This window comes from Numenius arquata, chromosome 2, assembly GCF_964106895.1.
Source record: "Numenius arquata chromosome 2, bNumArq3.hap1.1, whole genome shotgun sequence".
Lineage (NCBI taxonomy): Eukaryota > Metazoa > Chordata > Aves > Charadriiformes > Scolopacidae > Numenius > Numenius arquata.
This window is the reverse complement of record NC_133577.1, coordinates 66332706-66355268: the sequence shown is the minus strand read 5'-3', so window position 1 is coordinate 66355268 and position 22563 is coordinate 66332706. Positions and strand designations below refer to the sequence as shown.

Below are 22563 nucleotides of genomic sequence, written 5' to 3'. Positions count from 1 at the left end.
ATCCCGGCCTTCCCCCTTCACAGGGTCCTGGTAGCAGGGATTGGAAATACCTGGTTGCAAAGGCTCCACCGACTCAGTGTTGAAAGTGGGCAGCTCTGGAATAGCGCTACTCGGGGCAGACGGTGCGATGCCGGGGCCCAGATCAGCACTGTACATGAGATCTGCAGCAATGCCAGGCAGGTCTGGCAGGTAGGATGGCACATCGATCTCAGGGACCTGGCCCAGATCTGGCACGTAGAAGTAATTTTCAGCTACCTAAAAGAAACCCAAACCAAAAAGATAAGGTAGTGACTATGCACTTGCTTTCTCTTGCCGCAAACGGAGCCACTGCAGGGAACAGCCTGAGCGGCAGTCAGAGCTCAGGTACAGTGGCCGCCCATCAGCTACCCCCTACAACTCTGCTCTTGTCCTGTGGCAGCTCCCCGTGCTCAGAGGCTATCCCCTGCAGACCAGACTTGGAAAACACAGGCTGCAGGAGGAGGAAGAGGTGCAGGACTCTTCCTAGTTTCTTGCAAGTCAACTCTCTCCTCCTCTGAAGGTTTCATGCACCAACTTTCCGTCCGACATAAGCCAGTCCCTTCTCCTCCAGAAGAGAACGGTGCCAGAACCGTTTCTGAGATTAAGATGCAGGAGCAGCAAACCCAAGTAGCTTCAGAGGTTTGGTTCTGTGTTTAACACACAGGAAAAACAGTACCAAAGGTGCACGGTGAACAAAGGGGTTTGTTTACTATAGACACTGCTATCTCCTCCGGTCCAACATGATGAACAAATGGTTCCCAAGCTCCTTTCCCCAGCCCCAAACCACACAGGGGCAGTACCCCTTCTCAGCAGGAATGACAGGGATCAGACCTCCTCCCAGGCACTTTCTAGCAGTGGCACCTCACCCTCAGACTCCTCACAAGGCTCAGGAGTTAGCACAAAGGGGATAAAAAAAAATAATAAAAAAATCAAGTGATGGAGCCTCCAAACTCCTCTATAGTCCTGAGGTCTAGCAGCAAGGTGAATTGATACCACATTACTCTTCTCACGCCACTCAGCAAAGGCTTGAGCAGAGAGAAACACTTGCCAAATTTGAGGGTTTTCTCTCACCCATCAAGTTCACCCCAGGAATTCAAGCACAAAAATGGACAAAGTCCTGATAAATGAGACACTCCGCGCCCCCATGAGGGGCCATTCTCCTACCTGCTCTCCACCCTACAGAAGCCCTCTCCCCTCAGAGAGCTGAACACAATCCTGTGAAGGGGAAGCAGCTGCGTCCCCACAGTTGTGTCTCACCTGTCGGTCCAGCTGTCCCCTTTCGGTGATGGAGAGAGGAGCATCAAAGAGCTTCTCTTCTGTCTCTGTTTCCAGAGCCACATGGGTCTTGGTCACTGCTCCAGCCAGAGGATCCAGGAAAACATACTTCTTGTACCTACGGGTAGGGGACAAGTATTTCAGTGATGATGCCTCGAGCGCCAAGGCCAGAAGAAACAGCATATCCAGGAAAGCCTTGGAGAAGACCTCCTGACTCACTCAGGTGGAACATGTTTGGCTTTCCAGTTTCCATCTTTTAGCCCCGTTTTCCTGCCTCTCCCCTCCACAACCAGGAGGCGATCAGCTCCTCACTCTGCCAGCATAGCCTCTGCATTCCTCCAAAAGCAAAGCCCCACTACATTGCCTTCATCATCAAGCTCTCCCCTTCCCACCACCTCGCCTGAAACCGTCCTACAGGCTGCAGCAGAACACGAGTCTCTCCTGGTGACTTGTCACTCAAGGTCCAGGAGGAAAGACAAAGACAGGAAATAATCTATGGCTCAGGAGGAGAAAGGGGAGGTCCAGCAGCTGAAAGCTCAAGGACTGCTTAAAGAAGCTCTTCAATGTAAACAGAAGGGGGAACCATGAGGCAAAGCCCAATGGGAAAGGGAACTGCAGTGAGGGAAGCAGTGGAGACATTACAGCAGTGAGAGCAGTCAAGTTGCAGTGAGGAATCATCAGGAGAAGGAGCAGTACCTAGGCTGGCTTATGGGACAGAGAAGGGCAGGACTGGCAGCAGCATTCAAGGCTGGAGAGGAATTACAGGGGGATGATGGGAAAAACTAAATCGGGGAAGGGAAGTGCAAAATTGCATTGAAAGCAGGCAAGTGGAAGATCAGGTGCAGGCAAAACAACTCCTTCCACCCAAGGGGAAGAATGGGGAAGAAAGGCTTGCTAGCTGGAAGCCAACAGAAAGGTACCAAACCCTGTCCTATCAGGAGCCTGGTATGTAAGACACCCAGGAAAGTAAGCAGTTATTGCTGCCCCTGGGGAAGGGAAAGCTCCTCTGAGGACAAGCAGGGGCAGGTGAGCAGCACAGTGCTGCTCCAGCTCTCACAAGTTCTCGGTGGTATTGAAGAGCAGCAGTGAGCTGAGGGAGCTGATGTTCCTGGGGAGGCTGCCAAGGCCTTCTTCTGCATCATCCTCCTGGTGAACTTTGGTGCTCACACACACGGGGAAGTACTTGAGCTTCTCCTGCAAGAAGACAGATAACAGGTGGTAAGACACTAAAATCAAAGCTGCTGAGAGAGCTCTCCCCAGCCACCACAACCCACACTGCTGGATCCACTGCATGGTCTGGGAACCCGACTACTCCCTCTCCACCTCGCTTGGAGCAAGGAAGCACATGGACCACATTGCAACCCCACACTCATGACAAATCTCAGCAGCTCAGACTCATGGCATGGGCTTTTGGGTCATACCGAACAGGTGTTGCTGTGGTAAGGATCCACCAAAATAAAACAAGCACTCGGGCTCTACAGCCAGAGGCAGGGATCAAGCACCAGAGTCTAAAAGGCACTTGGTACAGTCTCTCCAACTACCAGGCATTTTCATGCAGGCAGAGTCTCCCAAACACCTCTATTACCTCCCCTCTGCTGCTTTCAGTTGATGTTTTAAGAGATGTGATCCCATCGGTGGGGTATGCAGGGAAGGCAAAGGAAAAAGAGGTTAGGAAAAAACAGAGTGCCTGCACTAGGCAAGAGATCAGGCAGAAGGGAGCGCGCAGGGTGGAACGTGTGCCAGATGGTTTTGCAAAGCCTAAGGGATTTGCAGGAGTTTTCAACTCTAATGAACTGAAATCTCCTCTCTCTCGGTTCTAAAACTTCATGCATAATAAATAGAACTCCCTTTAGAAAAGGACTTATTACATCTGAACTGCTTGACTTTTATAGAGCACAGGAATTGCCATCCCAGATCAGACCAGTGCTTCAGCTAGCATGACAGCGCCCGCTGCCAGATGCTCTGGGGGATGAAGCTCAGTGCCCGCAGCAAGCTTTGCTGTAGAGGGAGGAGTTCCTGAACCCAGAGACAGCCCGGGATGGACAAACCTCCAACCCCAGACCCTTCCCCACATCTTCCCTCAGCCCCTTCACAGCTCCTGCTCTTCCTTCAGAAACTAGGACAAACAGCAGCCTGGCAGCTGTGAGGTGGTAAGTGTTCATAACAGAAGAAACCAGAGCACTAACCAGGACAGGTCGTCAGATTAAATAATTGGCCGCGCTCCTGAGGTTTACTTCTGTCACCAGAAGAAGACCAAACGAGCCACTCCAAATACCATCCGCAGCTTCCTGCTGCCTCACTACTTCCAGCATCCCTCCTCTATCCCACCCTCTGAGTCCTTCTTCCCTCTTTGTAGTTGTATGGGGGAAATGGAGACCATCATTCATTCAGTTTTAAGACCACGTCTCAGTGATACAAGCAGTCTCTGCTGATTGAAATTTCAGTCTTGAATTTGGTAGCCAGAAATCCTGGGAAATGGCTTAGTCACAGCTCAGTTAATCCACTAAGAGTTTGTATGATGCTCCGAGTCTATAAAATGCTGTAAAAAAAGACCTGGGAGGTTTTGATTTAATATTTTTTTCCCCCCAAATAACACATTCCAACTTGTGAAAAATATACTGAAACATCCTGAATTTTTACAGAAGCAAGAAGGCAAAAATATATAAATTGTTATTTAGAGACTGTAAAAGCACAGATTCAAAAATAAAGGTTCTTTTGATCATTAATATTCATTTCCCAATGTTTAATTTTTTAAGCATGAGGGAGTACTGATGTTTTTGCTAGAACTGTTCACACACAGTTAGCCCTCAAGTCATATATATATATTTTTAATTCTCTCTTTGTAGATTTCAATTAGCACTGGAAGATTGTGCGTCACTTTAAGGGCGTAGTGAGAAACCAACCATTACCTACATTTACTTATAAGTCTCATCTAAGGAAGGTATAAAAGCACTAAGCACGAGTATTGCTCTGAAACGTGAGGCTCTACATAACCCTTTTAATTTAAATGCCACCAAACTGCTAGTCTTATTCAAGTACCTAGATCTGTTTTGCAAGTCAGAACAGCTACATACTGTCAATAATATCCTGCAACCATGAATTCCACAAGTTAACATGCCATTTAAAAATTAGTTTTCTTATAGGGACATTAAGATCTTAAGCCAAAGGTTCAGCAGCCTTGACCTACCGAAGTCATGGGGGACACCTGCATGCTCAAGCACCCCAACCTGGGGTTTGGCACCTGGCAGGATCATGCCCTTAAGGACAGTGCATTTCCAGGCATTTTTCTTCGTAAGGGCCTACAGTTAAAAATATATCAAGTCATCCAGGTTCTTAAGTTTAATTAAGCACACGCTATTACAAAAGGGAATTGGTGTGATACACCAGAAACCCCATTCCCCCCACGCCAATGGCGTGCTGAGGCTAGCTGGAAAAGCACTGGAAGATGAGCAAGTGCCAAAAAGCTGGTTCAGCCTCCCCATGCCCATGGTGGACTCCAAGAGAGGCGTAATTAACAAGGACATGCCACGTTACTGACATTTTTGAAGCCTTGTGAGGTTACTCCAGCAGTGGATCATAACTTTTTCTTGAACCTCATCCCAAGCCCAGGCAGACCCCATTTTCCAACCTTCGGAGAGACACTTGCAGCACCCAGACACAGGTCCCGTTACATGGGCAGTGCCCAGCAACTAAAAGCCCCACAGGGCTGCAGCCAACTCACTGCTGAACCTTGCCCGGCTGCTACCACAGCAACGTGCAAAGCAAGTGGCTTTGCAGGCTTACCCACAAGGACTCCATTTCTGGCACTCTTATCCATCACTGCTTACCAGCCTAAACAGTGTCCTCTCAACAGCTGAGTTTTCACTTCTTTGGGATGTGGAGGTGGGGAAAAGAGAATCTCCCAGGAGGGACGCATTTTTTAAATGAACTGCAGAATCACGTGTATTTCTAACTCGGCTGCTTTGCCCGCAGAGCACAAACCCTAGGCACTGAACACAGGCTGCCACCACTTACCCTCAAACTGACAAGAGCAGAGCTTGCTTTCCTGGTGGGGCGTGTGTGTGCCTCTGCGAGCAAAGCTAGCAAAGGCCACCACGACTGCTCCCAGCAAAGAGGCCCTCATTAGAAGTGAAAACAGGCAGCGAGCCTCTGCTGAAAGCCCTGAATAATTGAGGAGGGCATAAATGCAAACATTAGACTTCCCTCTGTCACATTTCATTACTGCAAAGCACGTCGGGCTCCGTGCTCGGCTATGGCCCCCTGGAACGTGGTCAGAGCTCGGCTGCGCTGAGCCCCACTCAGCACAGCAGCTGCTCCTGGTGCAGGCACCTCCATCGTTCCTCAGCTGACAGCCACTCGCCAGCGCAGCAGCATCCTCCTGCCCCACAGAAAAGCTGCAGGAGCTGGTGTGTGCGTGCGCTTGGCAAGTGTGACAAGACCACTGCATGAGGCAGGGTCAGCAAAGCCAGAGAAAGATCAGCAATCCCAAGGCAGGATCGAAAGATGGGTCACAGGAAGGGAGGAACAAATACAAACATCCCACGGGGCCTGCGAGAAAGTCCCTGTGGTGAAGGCAGCCTGGGTCGGGAAGGGCAGAAGATGGCAATGGTACAGAGACTGCCTGGGAGAGGGAAGAGGTGGCATTGCAGGCAGATGGCAGGGGATGTGGGGAAGGGCACGCAGAGCCTACTGGAGCCAGGGGGCCAGCTGGATGGGCACTGCATTTGATCTTTGCCGGACGCTGCTTTTTACCAGCTGATGCTCTTCTTGATGTCCTCCCTGCACACTGGCACCAGCCCTTCAGGGTGGGAGAGCATCTCCCCTGCCCATTCACTGCATACCTCTGCTCCCCCCGCCAAGCTCTGATGGGATGGGGCCACCAGCCAGACAGCACAACCGTAACCGGCATTCCCTGGTCAGCCAGCAGCAGGTCCCACGCAGCTCTGCCCTGTGCTACTGCCAGGGTTCGAAGGAAGCATGAACCCTGCTCGAGTTTGCCAGCTGTCCATTCGGCCAGCAACCCTGCTTCCCTGGCCTGGCTGAAATATTCATCACTACCTCACCGCGTGAGGTCACAACTCCATTAAAACTCAGGAAAGTTTACTGTGATAAATTATTCAGTGGCATCTTTATTTTTGGGCCAAGGCACACAAGGATGAGGAAGGAAGTCTCTTTAGGGGTGGAGAGCAGGGAAGTCAGGTTGATCCCTAACCTGCCAGGACGAGTATGTCCGCTACTCCTGGCACAGCGCATACACAGCAACTTTAAAACTTCAAACACAGCAACTCTTCCTCCCCTTCTTCCAAATCAGGGAGTCCCAAATTGTTGGAGACTCCTTTGGCAGCATTTCCTGCCAAACCCACCACTTCTCAGACCTCCCTAAGAAGCCCCTCTCTGCACCTCAATCCACAGGCTAAAAGGAAACTCAGGACTTCAGGACCTCCTTCAACACCACCTGCAGACATCTGTGCTACGGACACACCTGGAAGCCCCAACTGTGCTGGGTACTGGCCCCTCTCTGAACGTCTTGCAACCTACAACAGCTGAACACAAGACAAAGGAGAAGCAAAGCACAAACAAAAGATGCAACGAAGCAAAATGATCTTCCCCTCAAAGATGTGAAACTTAGCTGGGAACCAGGGAGGGACAATACCCAAGCACGATGCTTTCCTGGGACAGAGAAATGCTCTAATGACTCTTTTTTCTCCTGACACACTAACAAGCACTTTTACCTTTCCCTTCTCACCGGTGCTTATACTAGAGCCTTCAGAAACTATTTTTCAAACAATTTTGACCCTGATCGCAGCTGCCTTGCTATGCACAGATGAAGCCTTAAGCCCAGCCAGCAGCACCCACAAGCACTGCTGCTGGAAACGGTGGCATTTCAGGAAATGGAACTGCTCTGGAGAGCTGGCAGCCAACAGCCACCCAGAGCACTCAACCACTGCGCCAAGGTCTTGTACTGACATGGCCCTCTCAAACCAGCAGCTCCACAACCTTCCCAGCCTGATCTCAAACATTCCTGCCAACAGGCCAAGCTGAAAAGATGTTCTGCTCCCAGCCTGTATCCTAAAGCCCTGTTCTACTTCATCAGAGATTAACAGCCTCCCAGCTTCTCTTTGCTTGTTCATCTCAAGGTCTGTTCTCCTCCTCCTCCTTACCTGCAGAGCTTTCTCATCCAGCACTCGGTGTTTGCTCTGAATCTTGTGTCTTGGCCATTTCTGTTTAGCTGGGTCTTCTGCACCAGCAAAAATTGAACTGTACTCCTGCAGCCGTTCAGGGGCCGGATACTTGGCACTGGAAAATACCTGCGGAGAGACAAGGAAGGACTGAAGAATCCCAACAACCAGGCAATCCTATGCTACAGAAACACACGGAGTTGAGTAAGGCACATAATCTGTGCTGCTAGTGGGAATGGACAGCCTTAGAGTCAACAGGCTTGTATGGGTTATCTGCACAGACCCAAACATGCATGGGCTGTCACTTCAGTCAACAGAAGTGCCAGGACTTCTCTCTTTATAGAAGTACTAGGAGATCGTAGTGACCACTGGCAGTACGGGAATTTGAAATACTGTATTAAATGGAGGAAGAATGGGGAAAGCAGGGTTTTCACCAGTTTTACACAGCTCAACAAGATTAAGATGCACTAAGGACAAGCTCTCCAGCAGCAGCTTTCATTCAAATAGCCAAAGTGTCTCCAAGCCTGAAGTGAGAAGGTGTTTAGCTCAGCTCAGCATAGGCCTTTTCTCTTTCTCAGGGAGAAACTGGGGCAGCAACTTATCTAGGCCTAATAAGGCTAGGAGCTGTGTGGCTCATGGGTCTAAAAATCATCAATTGGCCAAGTCAGGAAGGGGATTCTCATCACAACCCCGCTCAGCAGCAAGGCATGGAGAGGTGAGTGGGCAGCAGCTGTGGTGGCCGAGCACCTTTTCTATTACAGAGCTTACATCAGGAGTAAAGAGAGACAGTAGAAGGAAGGCTATGCAACCTTCACTGAAGTCACTACCTTAATAGCCTTCTTGCTTCCCTTTATCTTCTCAATCTTCGCTTGGGCGAGCGTGACTCTCTCACCAATTGCCTGAAGCTGTGCCCGGCTGGCCTCCACCCGCTGAGAGATCCTAGGAGGCAAACACCTTTCTTAAGACGAAGAATCCAGACCCAGAGATTTGTTTTGGCAACAGCCAGTGCCCAGGCCCCCAGGGAAGGATGTGAATCTCGATGGACTGGATTGTTTCATTGGGCAAAATAGTGCTGGTTGAGATACACGTGTATCGGTCCCACTGAGAGCTTTATGTACTATGATGTGAAGGTAGGTCTAGTCCTTGACTCACAGCACAATGTTCCCACTGCTGTTTGAGGTACAGCACTGAAAGATGGAGAACTGGAGCTTTTTTGCGACACCGGAGTGCCACAAGCCCTACGCCTCTCTGCAGGTACTGCTGACAAGAAAGCCACAGCCAGTTATCAACTGCCAACACATTTTTAATAAGAATGACTTGTTAAAAATGAAAGGCAACACATGCTAACGAGCAGAGTTCAGGACTCAACAAGGTTTATCCTGTCCTCCACTATACCAGCAGCTTTTTGCACGACTTCTTCCATGTTGCTTCGCAGCTCTGTGATTTGGTTTCCACATCAGTTAAACAACATTAGGTCTTCATTTGGAGCAATAAAGCACGCCAACTTGCATAATTTTTGCATAACTAGATCAGCATCAAAATGCTTTGGGAGTGAAGTGAAAAGCACTCTGTGGCAGCAGGGGATAGAGGTCACTGGTTAAGTACCTCTACGTTCACCACGCGGACATACTCCTTTCCCACAAAGCTTATAGCTGCTGCCTTGCAGGCAGGGGCATGACTGACACTGCCAGCATGCCGTGCACAGCCGCCACCATGCTGCAGGAACTGCCACACAGGCTCAACCAGTGGCTAGGAGGGACCCTGGGACCAGGCATCAGCTACAGGTAACTACGGAGTCACCTCCTCAGGATACCTCCCTTCCCCATGCCTAACCAGCAGGTTCTCCCTAGCTTCAAGCTCAAAAGCTGAAAATTGTTCTGAATCTTCACCCCTCTAATGAAAACAACAAAGAATATTTTTATGGCTGTACAACCCATTAGGAGAGAGAGCACTCCACTTCTGCAATGTTTTGTAACAATGAGCTCCATTGGATCGTTCCGTGCCTCTAAAAATCAATCTCAAGCACTGTCTTCAAATTTCACCAAAAGTCTGTCTCTGCTTTTGAGCAGAGAGCTTCCACGCTTTTTTTTTCCACTCGGTATAATTCCTTTTAGCAACAAATTTGACATCAGCAGTGATCCATGATTCCCATTTTCAAAGTGTACCAAACCTGTCTTTTCAAGTATTTTCACTCTTGTGCAGCACATTCCCTATTACAGTACAGAAATGGACTCCACTAAAGCCTCCCCCATAGCAGGTAGTGAAAAACCAGCAAGTACAAGCAGCCTATTCACCTTGTACCATTCTGAAAGACCCCCACTTCTTTCTCTAAATAGCTTTAAGTGTTTCTGTTTGTTTACAGCCACGTACCCCTCTTCTGGAGGCATGAAAATCCTTCCTTGTGCATATGGCAGGAGAGAGCACAGCCTGTTTCTACTTTCTTCTTTTTCTAGCAGGAGATGAGCAAAACTGAACCTCATGAGATTCTCCCTCTCAGAATTATTCTCCATTTCCCCATCCTTTTATTTTAAATACAGCCTAACAGCTTGTATTTTGTACCAACACTACGTACAAATCTGTTCATGATTTTCTTCCCACACCTCCCCTCTGTCTCAGCAGAGTAAGTCCACATCACTTATACACTTGATCAGTTCTCAGAGTAGTTTCTGTTGTTCCTTTCAGTGTGCATTTCCTAGCACCTGTCTGCAGCAAATTTCATGTGTCATAGGGCTGTCCCACTGCCTTGTTTTGTTAAAGTATGAGATGCCTCTGAAAGACCTAAGTCTTCCCTAACTGCTCTCCCCAGCAAATTTTCCCACCTCACAGTTCACCTCTTTTCTAGATGTTTCAAATTGTATTGATTGACACTATTTGCAGCACTGCTCCTGGGGGCATCTGACCGTTTTTACTTCCCTCAAAGCTGAAAAAAAACCTGGTCGTTTATTTCTGCTTTGCCTCTTTCCCTCAAATCAATGATGCAATTGACCCTCTTATGTTCTAGGAGAGTAAAACCCTCTCTTAGAACTCAACAAATCCTTCCTGAAGCTCCAAATAAAAGCAAGGTATCAATTGCCTTTTAGCCAGTACCCTACTGACTCTCAGACACAATTCTCAGGGGCTGAGAAGGCACATGTTTCTCTCCAGAAGGAAATGTTAAGCAGATAGTTATGCAAGCTTGGGCCTGGAAACCAGTAACGGTTCTCCTCCCTCCCACTCCATGAATGTGAGGGAGTCAAGTGGGGCAGTCAAACGCTTCCCTCACTCCCTTTTCTGCCCCGCATAATTCCCACTGCTTCACCAGGTATCACCTCCTCCTCTCCCTTCCCACGCTCACCCTTTCACTAGCTATGAAGAAGCAAAGGAGTTTTTGAGGAATTCCGGTTTTCCTTACCTTTCACCCTTAACCACTTCCACATTTAACATTCATCCTCCAAGACACCCATTTTAAGAGAAGAACGGTGCCACAATTCCCTCTACGCCCCCACCGAAGACAGGAGGCGCACTGACTATTACGAAGTGCTTGTTGGTGCTAGATTGCCAGCACCTCCCGTGGCACATGGACAACATCAGGGGGAAGGACAGAAAGCAAAGCACAAGCACCTCTCAGGCCACAGAACTGCATACATCTTTCTCTTTAAGGTTTGCTGGAACCTCTCTTAAAAAAGAAGCATCCCTAAAAGCAGCCCAGAGCATGACTGGCAATTAACCATGCCCTAGCTAAAACAGTAATGGTGCATCCAGAAGGGAAAGAGGGAAGACATCTACAGCTACACCCATCCCTTCTGCCCACCAAATATAACCGAGAGTGATTACATTCACCCATAAAGGACAGCATCAGGCAGACAGCCTGCTCCCAGCAGAAGCTGGGAAAGTTGTCCAGTGCCAGTTCAGATATTTCAAATCACGAACGGCTCTGCTCTGAGGCATCCTCTACTTCGTTCTGTGATCTCCTACTCTAGGATTTGCCAGGCCAGACCCCCCTGACCTTCGGAGATATGCCAAAAACCTTCACCTGAGGTGGTACAGAGGCAGGCACACAACACAGAAGGAATACACACCAGTCTACAGAATTGATTTATTTGTTGCTGAGCAAGTTAACATGAGAAAAATTTTTAAACCCCCTCAATCCAACTAATCCAAATTCCACCACATGTACAGGCTCCTGAAAATGCATGACTGTTACGCGTGTAGAGTTCAAGATACAGTTGCATGTGTTAGTTAAAACAGACAATATACCGCATTGATACTGAAAAAATAACATGGAAAAAAAAAATCCCTCATGTTCAAGTGCCCTCCAGCAACTTTAGTATTTTTACTGCTGTAGAAACTGAACTTGCTCCAAGGAGTCAACCTGGTGTTTATAAACAACGGAAACAGGAAGGGATGGAGAGGGCTGTTGCCATGGATTTCAGGGGCGAAGCGTTTGAAGCAAGGTGGCATTCAGACCTCAACCTCCATTTAAGAAGTGTTACTGAGTGGCGTTTGTTTGAAAGGCAACTGCAATCAGGACAGGAGGGCTAAGTGTTAATGTAAGAGCCCATTACTGCCCCTCAGAACCCTGCGCTCAGCCAAAACCACCATCAGCATCTGAACCTACCCTGCGCATATCCTATTAGTCATTGCTGCATTATTTCGCTCTGGGTGCTCTTTTCTGCTTGAGAAACCCCTTTAGTTAGATTCAATGTGACTTTGGAGTTGGAATGAAGCAGGAGGCGTACAGCAACAGGCCCTCCCTTTGGGCAGGATGCATGCTTTTCGGACAAGCGAAAAGGGGGCCTGCAGAAGAAAGGAAAATACATCACCTGCCTTCAAATCCTGGGCACCGAGCCAAACCAGCCTTCCCCTCCCAGTGCTTTTCTTTGGGGAAGTAATACATGTGGGCAGATTAAATCTATCTAGTAGATTATCTCTTAATCCATACAGACTTTCATTTTTGATCTAAGCAGATATTAAAGCCAATCTTTCAGCTGCTTTGATTCAAGCTTTCACATTCTCTTGTCCCTCTGAACTCTTTTCGCAGTCAAGTCCCCTGCACCTCACCCCCAACTTAGATCCCCTTTCTCCCAAAGCCCTCATCCTGCCACCTCGAGATCCTCTCCATTTTAGAGGCAACTCTCTCCAACACCCACAGCAGGTCCCAGGAATACTTCCTCCCACTTCACTGCCTCCCTTGCTGGTCCCATACCCTCTGTCCCATCTGCAGCCATGGAGCAGATCATCTCTCGTTATTTCCTTATAACTCCTCCAATAAATCTCACATTCAGGCAGCTACTGAAAGACCTCCTCTGCTGCATCTGTGTCTGCTCACGGCAAAAAAATTACTGTTCTTCTACTCCCATAGGAAAAAGATTTGAGGCATTAGGAATCTGGCATCCAGGACACTGTCTTGTCAGTTGTCAGCACTGGCAATAATACTATATTTCTATGAGAGTCTCCAAGCACTCCACAATGCCAAAAAAGAATTGTGAGTTTTATCATCTATATTTGCTAGAGGTCAGACAGCATCAGAAAAAAGTTTAAAATCAGAGCAGGTTTTGTAAAGACAGGCTGACAGATTCCCAGAAAGGTGGCTGAGCAAGACAGAATTCAGCTGGAGGGAAGTATCACAGCAGCAGGACCCCCTTTGCTGTCCCTGTTGAGTGCACTCATCATCCCAAAGAGACAGGGATGACAAAACTTGGGAAATGGGAGAGAGAAGAGGCGAACTCCACATCAAGGTGAATGAGAAAGGCAAGGCAGCAGAGGCTGGGAGCAAACCTCTCTAGAATACCAAAGAACTTCAATTTCATGTCTGAAGTACAAAAGTAAGTGATCAACCAAGGAGAAAGAACATTACAGAGCAGAATGAGAAATGAAGTTGCACAGTAGAATAAGGCAGCTGAAGTATTAAATGACTTTTTTCCTTAAATGAGGACTGTACACATCATAGAAAGGCATCTTGTCTCCTCCCAGCCCAGGCTCTGGCTCCTGAGAGACAGCAGGGGGATGCTTGGCACTGCTGTTCTAAACTTGAGGGTACATATAGTAAATTTGTTCCATAAACCCTTGCATTTTTGCCTAAAAGTAAAGCTTTTTTTTCCCCTTTTTTTTTTTCCCCTCCAACAAAGCGTGCTTTTATTAAATTCCTCCCTTACTGCAGGAGGCATGAATTAGAAGGGACTGAGTTTATGGATCTTGTATTTTATTACATCCCCAGACTCTCCAAGTGGCTGGTGCTGGAGCAGGGTAGCACGGAATGGTAACAGCACTGGCTGCCATTCATCCTTCCACAGAACCTGTGCCAAAACTGGCATGATACCACTGCTGATGAATGAGATACCACTAAACCCCTAGGACAAGTTTCAGTGGGTTTCCAAAAGGGACAAAACCACTGGTGAGGCATGGACAGACTCCCTCCCAGGGGAGGGGTGACATCATCCCATGGTGAAAGCAGAAAGGTGGTGTTGAGGGAGTTAAATGTCCACTTTTCCTCTCAGGCCTTCCTCACTTCCTTCTTTCCTGGGACCCAGAAGCACATCACTGCTCTCTTTGTATGCTGCAGAGAAGAAGAAAATCTCAAACCTGAAAAAGTTTTAATTTGTCTAAGAATTTTCTTGAGAAAAGACCATGGGCTTTTATGGCTCCTCAGGCTGCTGAAGTGATGGGGAAACATCAATGCACCGCCCCCACTACCCATAACTCAGGGCTTTCATGCACAATCCACTAGACTGAAGCAGGCCTAGAGAGCTAGGCTAGAATATCTAAGTGTGTTCTGCCCAGCTAACAAAGGATAATGTTTTATGAGGCACTAGAGTGTGCTTTACAAACAGCCTCACCGCATATGGATATTGCTGCACACTGCGGTGGGCCAGCTCAGAGTCCAGGCAGCAATGACCGGCACAGTCAGAAATGGGCTGTGAGAAGCCCAAGCCCCACTCTCCCCACTCCCACGCAGTCCCTCTGCCCCAGCAGCTGGCAACATCGCAGGACCAAGACGGAGAAAGCCAAGGAAAGGCTGCTAAGACATTTACACTTTACAGCGATCCAGGGAAGCATTCAAAGCCAGTTCACAATGCCAATTCGCCTCAAGAGTTTGAGAGGCAAAAAGCAAAAATGTATGCTTTTATAAAAGCCCAAATACATTCAGCCACTCCAAGAAAGATCAACTTGTTTGCTTTCTGCTCTTCTCTCCGTATTTAAGCAGCTTTTAAAGTCTTGCTTCATGTCTGAGTAAGTGTAATCAGAAACTGTCATCATATACCATCTCTGACAGAAAGAAATCCCAAGTGAGACAGTGTAATCAATGTTCCTTCCTCCATTAAGGGTTTGGGTATTATACTAATTAATGTTTATCACACTTTGATTGCTCCTTGAGCCTGATTTGCAGGTGTTTCAGCATTCACATATTGCCTCGCTCCTGTGATGCTGAACAGCTTTTCAGATTGGAGGGTGATCAAGGTTGCCAGGTTATCCTCAGCAGGATCTGGCATACATCACTCTCCACAGGTCATGTTCTCACAATAATTTCATTTTGATTTTTAATCTCTCATTTCACAAGGTGCTCCCACTACTGTGAATTAAGCTTATGTAAAACTGGAAAGTTAGAACTTTGACCGATCATCACAGCACCCTCCCCCCTCTCCCCCTGTAGCTTGTTCTCGTCCTCAGAAAAGCAGCTTTTCTTTTTTCCTTTGCCTTTTTTTTTTTTTAAAGGTCACAAACAAGTTCTTCTATTTAGCCTTCCAATCTTTTTACTTGCCTCCCACCACTGACTGATCTGAAAGCAGACAGGCTTTCCTGTTTCTAGGAGAAATATATACTAAGTGGAAAGTCTGTGTTTGCAAATAAATTACACAATTAGATCTTCTATTTAAACTATACAGGCTACTTTTGCTCAAACTACTTCTCCATGAACAGTGTTAAGATATATAAACACAACAGGTTCTGCCATCACGGTAACAACTTTTGGGAAGGATGGTCTAAAAGAAGTAATGGGAAAAAACTAGTTCTTCTACCTGTACTGCTGGAGTTTCACAGGTGATCTTTTGAGTTCCTCCGCTGGCAGTGTGGGGGCAGACACTGAACAAAACCATGGAGCTGCTTCCCGGAGCATCGGATACAGACATAGTCTTGAGATACTAGGCAGCAGACGCTGTAAGTACTAGTAACTGCTTTGTTATCTATATAGTCTTCACTCATCCTTGCAAAATTCTCACAAGCAGTTACTCACTGAAGCTCAGTCTTATGTAGTAATAGCCTTAAGTGTTTGTTTGGTGTTTCCCCCCCCCCCCCCTTTTTTTTTTTTCCTTTTTAAATCACTACTGAAAGGAAGGCTAATCCTGTTTGGACAGAATCTTACGAGATTGTCAGAAGTAAATTTTGTTTCCATGTTGTTTGAAGTTATGGATCATATTTGACAGATAGCTTTAGAAGGTGTTAGAGCACCTTGTAACCTTAAATTAATCAACTGTGTACACAAACATTAGGTTTCTCTTTCTCCCATCAAAGCTTTCTTAGAATAGCCGACAGTCTTCCTCCCCGTCCTCACGGAACAGAAAATGTGTATCACCACACGGAGTCACAGGAAATGAAAGCAGTGGAGAAATGCCCAGGTGACCCTGTGGTGAATGAAATCTGGGGGTAGGGAGAGCTAACGTCTTTAAAAAGGTCTCGGATTCCACTGAGCGTAGAAGAAACTTCTTCCCAGCCTTCATGTCAGCACTGTGCCAGATTCTACACAAACAACACTTGTGTTATACGACTCACTCTTAGTCAACATTACGCTCTACATTTCCTATCAGCAGTAGTCACAGGAGACAGATCAGCCTGGATTTAAATTTCTTATCTGTGCCTTCTCCCAGGTGGGGCTGCAAGAGAAATAAATGCACGAGCCACCAGCCAGACCTGGTGTTTCCTCTGAGCTTCACCTGAAGGTAGCAACAGCAGGGACTAGCTCTGGCAAGTCCACAGCAGCCTCCCCAGCCCTTTTAGCCTGACTTGAGCCAAAGACGCCTCGTTACATAGCCATGCTAATGTGGGAAGGAAGAGTGACATTTGCAGAGCTTTCCTCCCCCCTGGCAAGGCAGTCCATGTCGACTCAACACTGAAGAACAAGAGGACAGCCTGGTTTTATCAGAAGATCAGGAAGTTCCTCTTTATTCCTAGCTTTCCCCATACCTCCCACGTGGTTTTAGAACAGCTTTCTTGACCTAGTGAAGTAGCATCCAGTTGCACGCGTGTGATGAGAACTGATTTAGTGAACACCCCTAAAGGTTCTCCTACAGGGCTTACCCTAATGCAAGGCTGAATGTACCAAGTAAGCCCAGCTCCCACTCATTCGTTGGGATGGAGGCTTTTTATACCAACGCAACACATAGCACAAATGCTGCTCCTAGTCTGGTATCTCTGCTACCAAAACAAGCCACTGTCACCAAGAATATGAATGCTGATCAAAACATGCCCGCCTCTGGAGTGGAAAATGATTCCTTGTGATAGAAGTTCAAACTCTAATCATTCTCTGAGGAAAGTGTTGTTTTTCTTTGCATTTAATCAAGTATCATTAGAACTTCATTGCTTTTCACCCAAAGATCTCAAAGCAATTTCCAAGCGTTAATTAAGTCTCAGTTGCTTGTGACACCAAGAGTGGAAACGTTTGTGCTCCGTGACAAAGGAAGTCTGAGGAAATTCACAGTACAGTCCCAGCAGACCAGATTTTCAGCCCATCTTTCACTAATTTGTACAATTTTTGCTTTGATTCACAGGAGTTAACACATACATTTCAGTAGTTGTTTTAGTTTTATTGAGTTTATGACCACCCATGCAAGTACTTCTACACTCTTCCGTGCCTCCCCATTGCCCAATCCATCCCACTGCTGCTCTCTAGAATAAACTACACCCAGCAAAACACTGACCATTTTCTCCACCACCACTTCTTCCTCTGGATCCAAAATATACCCTCACCCCACATTTAAGACACAAGTTTGAAGGTAAAGTTTTTTGCATTGATTTTAACATTTTCCCCACTTCCCAGCAGCTAATGGCAATCATACAGAATTTGACTTGTGCACCACAAGTTGAACCCTTCAGTCCCCTTTTCAATAACAGATAACTTAAAAGCTATAATTTACAAACTAGTACTCACACAACAGTTACTAACTAAAATAATTCTCTATAAAAAACACTGTCCTGCACAACTGGACTGACTTGCATACTGAGGAGAAGGAAAGCCTAACCAAGAAAAAGGACTTGCTACCATAAAGCAGTCTGTTTCACCAGCTGTGAAACCCTCAAAGACAACTGCACTTCATCTCTTCTTCTTGTAACTCGTAGTTCCTTTCTGACTTCCACCACGTAATAAGGGTCTGCCTCTGTGGTCTTTTCTCACTTTGTCCTGACCTACTGAGGTTGTCATCAGATACTTGCTAAATGGCCTAACCAGCTTTTGAAGGATGACTTAAAGTATCCAGGTTGTTTTGCTTTGCTCTCAATACTGTGTTTCTACTCATCATATTTGCTGCAGTGATTGTTGTACTTTCAACACCTTGAAATTTCAATCAAGTTTCTTCTATTCCCTTTCAATCTTCCTTCAATTGGATACTTCTGCCCAGGCGAGCATTGCCACTCGCTGGTTCTGTTCAGCAGCCAATGATCGTTCTCAGCGTCCTGTAAGGACTAGTGCCAATCCCCAAGATTCCCCCAAAATCTTGCTACAATGAAAACAAGATCAACCACATAAGGTACACTTTCTCAGAAACAGTTATTAGCCCTTTGCTAGTTACAAAGCCTCATTGCTAACTACATCTTTCCCCTTTCTCACCTGTGCTTCCAATTTGAACAACTTCTTATAACAGATCCTTCTCTTTCAAAACAGGTCTTCTTCTCTTAAAGGAATGGTTTCTTTTTTTTTTTTTTGCAAATGGAGCTTTTTATTTCAAAATATTTGCTCTTCAGAAACAGAGGTTGTTTAGTGTTACTTCTTCATTTTCCTACAATCAGTTGCAGTCACACTCAAATCTCAAAAGGCACCTTCTATGATATGCCCATCAACAAGCTAATTTGAGCATAAGTGCTTCTTCAATAAATGAAAGTAACTCTTTATGATACATTATCCACCTAACACCTTTTCTGAGTGATTACAGCACTTCCTTGCTTTCTTGAGGGATTTTCCCCAAAAAAGTCTGGGCCCCAGATAGAGATTTTTCAAACAGCATCAAAGAGCAGATGCCTCTCTGCTTGGTCAGACAGCTGCTCTGTCGTTTCAGTGAAACAGTCGGTGACACATCAATGATCGGACATCACTTTTAGAGCAGTTCTAGACACATGATTTCATTTTCCTCGCTGTCCTTTCAAAACTCATCTTTTCCCCTGTAGTGACTCACAAATAGTCATTAAGAATGGAAATACTAGCTTCACAATAATACCAGAACAAATTTGTACAGTATACTTTTCAAACCCCTTTCCCCACACCAAAACTGCAAGAACCATAAATTCATAAATTTTAATAGCCTAACCACTCACCCTGTGACATACTCACACAATAAATGTTCTCACGGACCAATGCCTTTAGCAGCAGCTAATCCCCTCATCCCAGCGAAAAATAAGCATGAAGAGCATGATTTTGGCTGTGAGGTTGTTTAGTTTTCCCCACTCCCCAAATCGCCGATGTGCTAGAAAGAACAAAGAAAACCCTGCCTGGTGCTCAGTAACCCAACAGGAGTTGATAGCTTCTCAACCCTCCCTCCCACAAAAGAGTCCCGAAGTTCGAATTTGTTCTGGAATCAATAAAACCCAGGATGCCACCGTCAAAAGTATTGTTGTTGAAACAAAAACAAAGAAGCCCAGTCTTTAGGCCAATGTGACAGAGAGAACTGAACCGTGGAGAACGTGAACTTTCTAGTTTCTTAGTGCTGAGCTATGGGAATGACTGGTGTGTTATATATATTTCATAGACAATCTGAAAGGCTATTCCTGTGCACTACCACAGAGCAGAAGTGTAACAGCTTTACCTTCTCTTCTAAAAGGAATGTCCTGTTATGCCTCTTAAGCTCATCAAGCATGTCTTCTTATTCAGCTCTGATGGTAGATCTAAAATGCAAGTCCTAGAAGTAAAATAAAACCAGGTATTTGCATTTTAAAATGTATATTAATCCAGAATAAGGATCATATTCTAGGATAAATTAAGAATAGAATACAACTCAGAAGATACTAAATTACCCACTTGGGGTTTCTTTTTAACACACTTTACCATCCAAATCCGTTATCCCTGGCTCCAAAAATAATTTTTATCCACTCCTCCGGCTAATGGCACAGCATGGTGGATCCCCTCAATAAAATGATTATTTGGAGGACTCAGATGGAAGAAAAGCAAGAACTCCTTCACCATTAGCATCTGCAAATGGATCCACTGTCTCCAAAAGTGCTGCTCTGTCTTAACTGTCAGTTGCATTTACACCCAAACTCTAATCTACCCGATTTGGAAAAGGCCAGTGACCGTACCACGGCTATAGTCAGAAAAAAGGACCATGGAAAGAGAATTTAATCTGCCAGTCAACTGTGAAGAACAGACCTTTGGCACTCATGTTTCCTCCTGCAACTCTCCCTGCAGTCTGCACACTCCCACTTATATAGGAGGGAGCCTGTAATACACATTTCAAGCCACTCAGCGTTATTTTCCAGACAGTTTTCTCCACACTAGATCCCTGATGGAAGTCACGCCTGTAAAACAAAGTGACTTATTTGAATCTCTTCCTTCAGGGCTGAGTACACAAAACTCATCCATCGGAAGCGAATAAGACTCCAACACATGTGTGAGAGTCCAGCATCTGAAGCTGGTTGAGAAGGTAGAGCTATCACTTTGTATAAAAAAAGAACGATATGGCAATTGTGTCAAGAAGAGTGGGGAAATCTGAAAATATTGCCAAACCTGCAGGCTAAGAAACTAGAAAAAAGGGAACATTTCTTTTGCTGCGAGGCACACACTGACTTGTTATCATCTGCTTCTCCCTGGATATTTCCAGACAGCAATAGCTGCAGCCACTTGGGGTAAGGGGCCTGGGGTAAAGGAATGCCTCTCTGGATGAGGAAGTTCATAAGATCTTTTTCAAATCTCTGCTAATTAACAGCCACCTCCTGCCCTAGTAGTTTATAGACATGACTTATTGCTGGACAAAATCTCATCCACCACATCTCCCATCAAGTGGATCAGGATCCTTCCAACCCACAGCCATCCAGAGTACTTCAAGGAAAAAGGAAGTCTACTCAGCTGCACAACGAGCAGAGTTTCAGAGATCTCCTGGAGAACTTTCTTGGGGCATCACACCCCTATGCTAAAGTACTGCAGCCATGAGACCTCTTTGCATTAGCCACTCACAGCTGTGGCTGGGAAGTCAGTCCCACCTCTGCTCTCCAGGTAGCCCTCAAGGCCCAGGTCACTGCCTGGACCCTGAATTGACAGTGACATCCCATTAACCACAACCGAGTGACTGGCACCACAGCTGTTAGCAACCCAAGTTGTCCAGCTCCTATCCTCTAAAACTTATTTCCCTACCACACCTTCCCACCACACTGATGCTGAACTGCTGCCTACCTCCAAATCAGCTTTAAGGCACCCCCAAACATTTATGATCACTACATACAAGCGATTGACATGGTAGCATGTGTCCAAATTGGGTAGAAACTCTGAAACAACGTTCAAGAGGTAAGTCTAGAAAAGCTGTCAACATGCTCATAATTAGGCTCCAGAATTAACTGAAAATAAACATGCAAAGGTGGACTCTTGGTCCTGTTGTAACGACTTGCATTGCTCACTGGAACAAGTCTTTGTGGGACGTGGTAAGGAAGACAGATCACCACCACTTCCATCCCCTGCCAAATTATTTTACTTCTTTCTCAAAAGGTATTCAGTGCTCTTGCTATGCAGAAAAGCCTGCTTTAGGGTTCAGTGTGGCATTCTCTCTCACATACCTTTAGACCATTATGGATACATCACCAGCGTTATTATTGCTGGATATGTTACTCTCATGCTCTAGCATATTACAACTTTCAGCCATTTAAAACCTCACTGCATTAATACATCAGACTTCAGTATTTCTGAAGTCCATTAGCCTCCACAAGCATCAGCTGGTTCAGACTCTGCTGGACTCAGGTTCAAAGGAGGTTATTTCACTGCAACTGGGTACTGCTCAGGCTCCAGGCTCTTCACACACTACCTTTTCGATCCAGAAACAGCTCAGTAAGCAAAGAGTTACACCTTGTCAATAGCAGAGAGGCCCTATTTGGCTTCCACTTCTAAAGCAGTAAAAACAAGGGTAATTATGCCTCTGTACTTTTTGTTACACAGCAGCTCATAAAAGTTTAAACCAATTTATAGCAGTTCGGGGTATACAAAGTGATCCATCCTTCAACCTAGTCACAGCACTGTCCTCAAATTGACTGTGCTTTAAAATAATTGTTGGTGAAAGAAAGCAGAGTTTGTCAAGATAATTACTTCTTACCTCAGCAAACAGGTCCAACATTTGTTTCTTTTGCCTCTTCCTGCTACAGGCTTTATTTCCAGAGATGGTTTTGAAACTGGCTTTATCTCTTTTAGAACATGGCCTTTGAATAATAAACAATGGTAGCTACTACATGTGGCATCTCTCCTGTTAAAATCATAGCTCTTTAAACATTTTAGAAAAGTTTTGCTGAGCCACAGGGAGCCCACAGATGGTAGTAAATTGCTTTTAGCCTGCAGACACATAAAAATATGAACAAAAGGCACAGAAAATTAAGTCAGAAAGCCACTATGAACTGTATGTGATTGGATCAAATGGGGTTTTTTTGATTAAATGATTTTCTTCAAGATGCAAAGTTCTGCTGCATGAACAGAGTCTACAAAGCAAGGAGTTCCTATGCTATTGAGAACTTATTTTCATCACGTGTATTAAGATTTATCACAGACTCTTCTGGGACATGTCTTTTCAGGACATTCAACTCATACAGTTGTAAACAGCAACATCTCTGTTACCAATGATTGGCATTGCCATAATCAATCCTCTAAAAGCTAAGCTTATGACCAAACAAAGAAAATAAACCAAATACCTTCAAAGCAAAGCCCTCCTTTATTGAAACAGCC

At 45.9% G+C, this 22563-nt stretch overlaps 1 protein-coding gene across 3 annotated transcripts in view; it reads right to left on the bottom strand.

Annotated features, from left to right (window-relative positions):
• The window catches only part of WASHC1 (WASH complex subunit 1), a 44054-nt gene that overhangs the window by 3824 nt on the left and 17667 nt on the right, over nt 1-22563 (bottom strand). For all 3 annotated transcript variants that reach the window (XM_074168499.1, XM_074168497.1, XM_074168498.1), the window contains 5 exons: nt 8300-8411; nt 7455-7601; nt 2351-2487; nt 1276-1411; nt 51-255 (listed from right to left, as the gene is read on the bottom strand). In XM_074168499.1, the coding sequence (XP_074024600.1) occupies nt 51-255; nt 1276-1411; nt 2351-2487; nt 7455-7601; nt 8300-8411 (737 nt within the window). The remainder of the gene's footprint in view (nt 1-50; nt 256-1275; nt 1412-2350; nt 2488-7454; nt 7602-8299; nt 8412-22563) is intronic.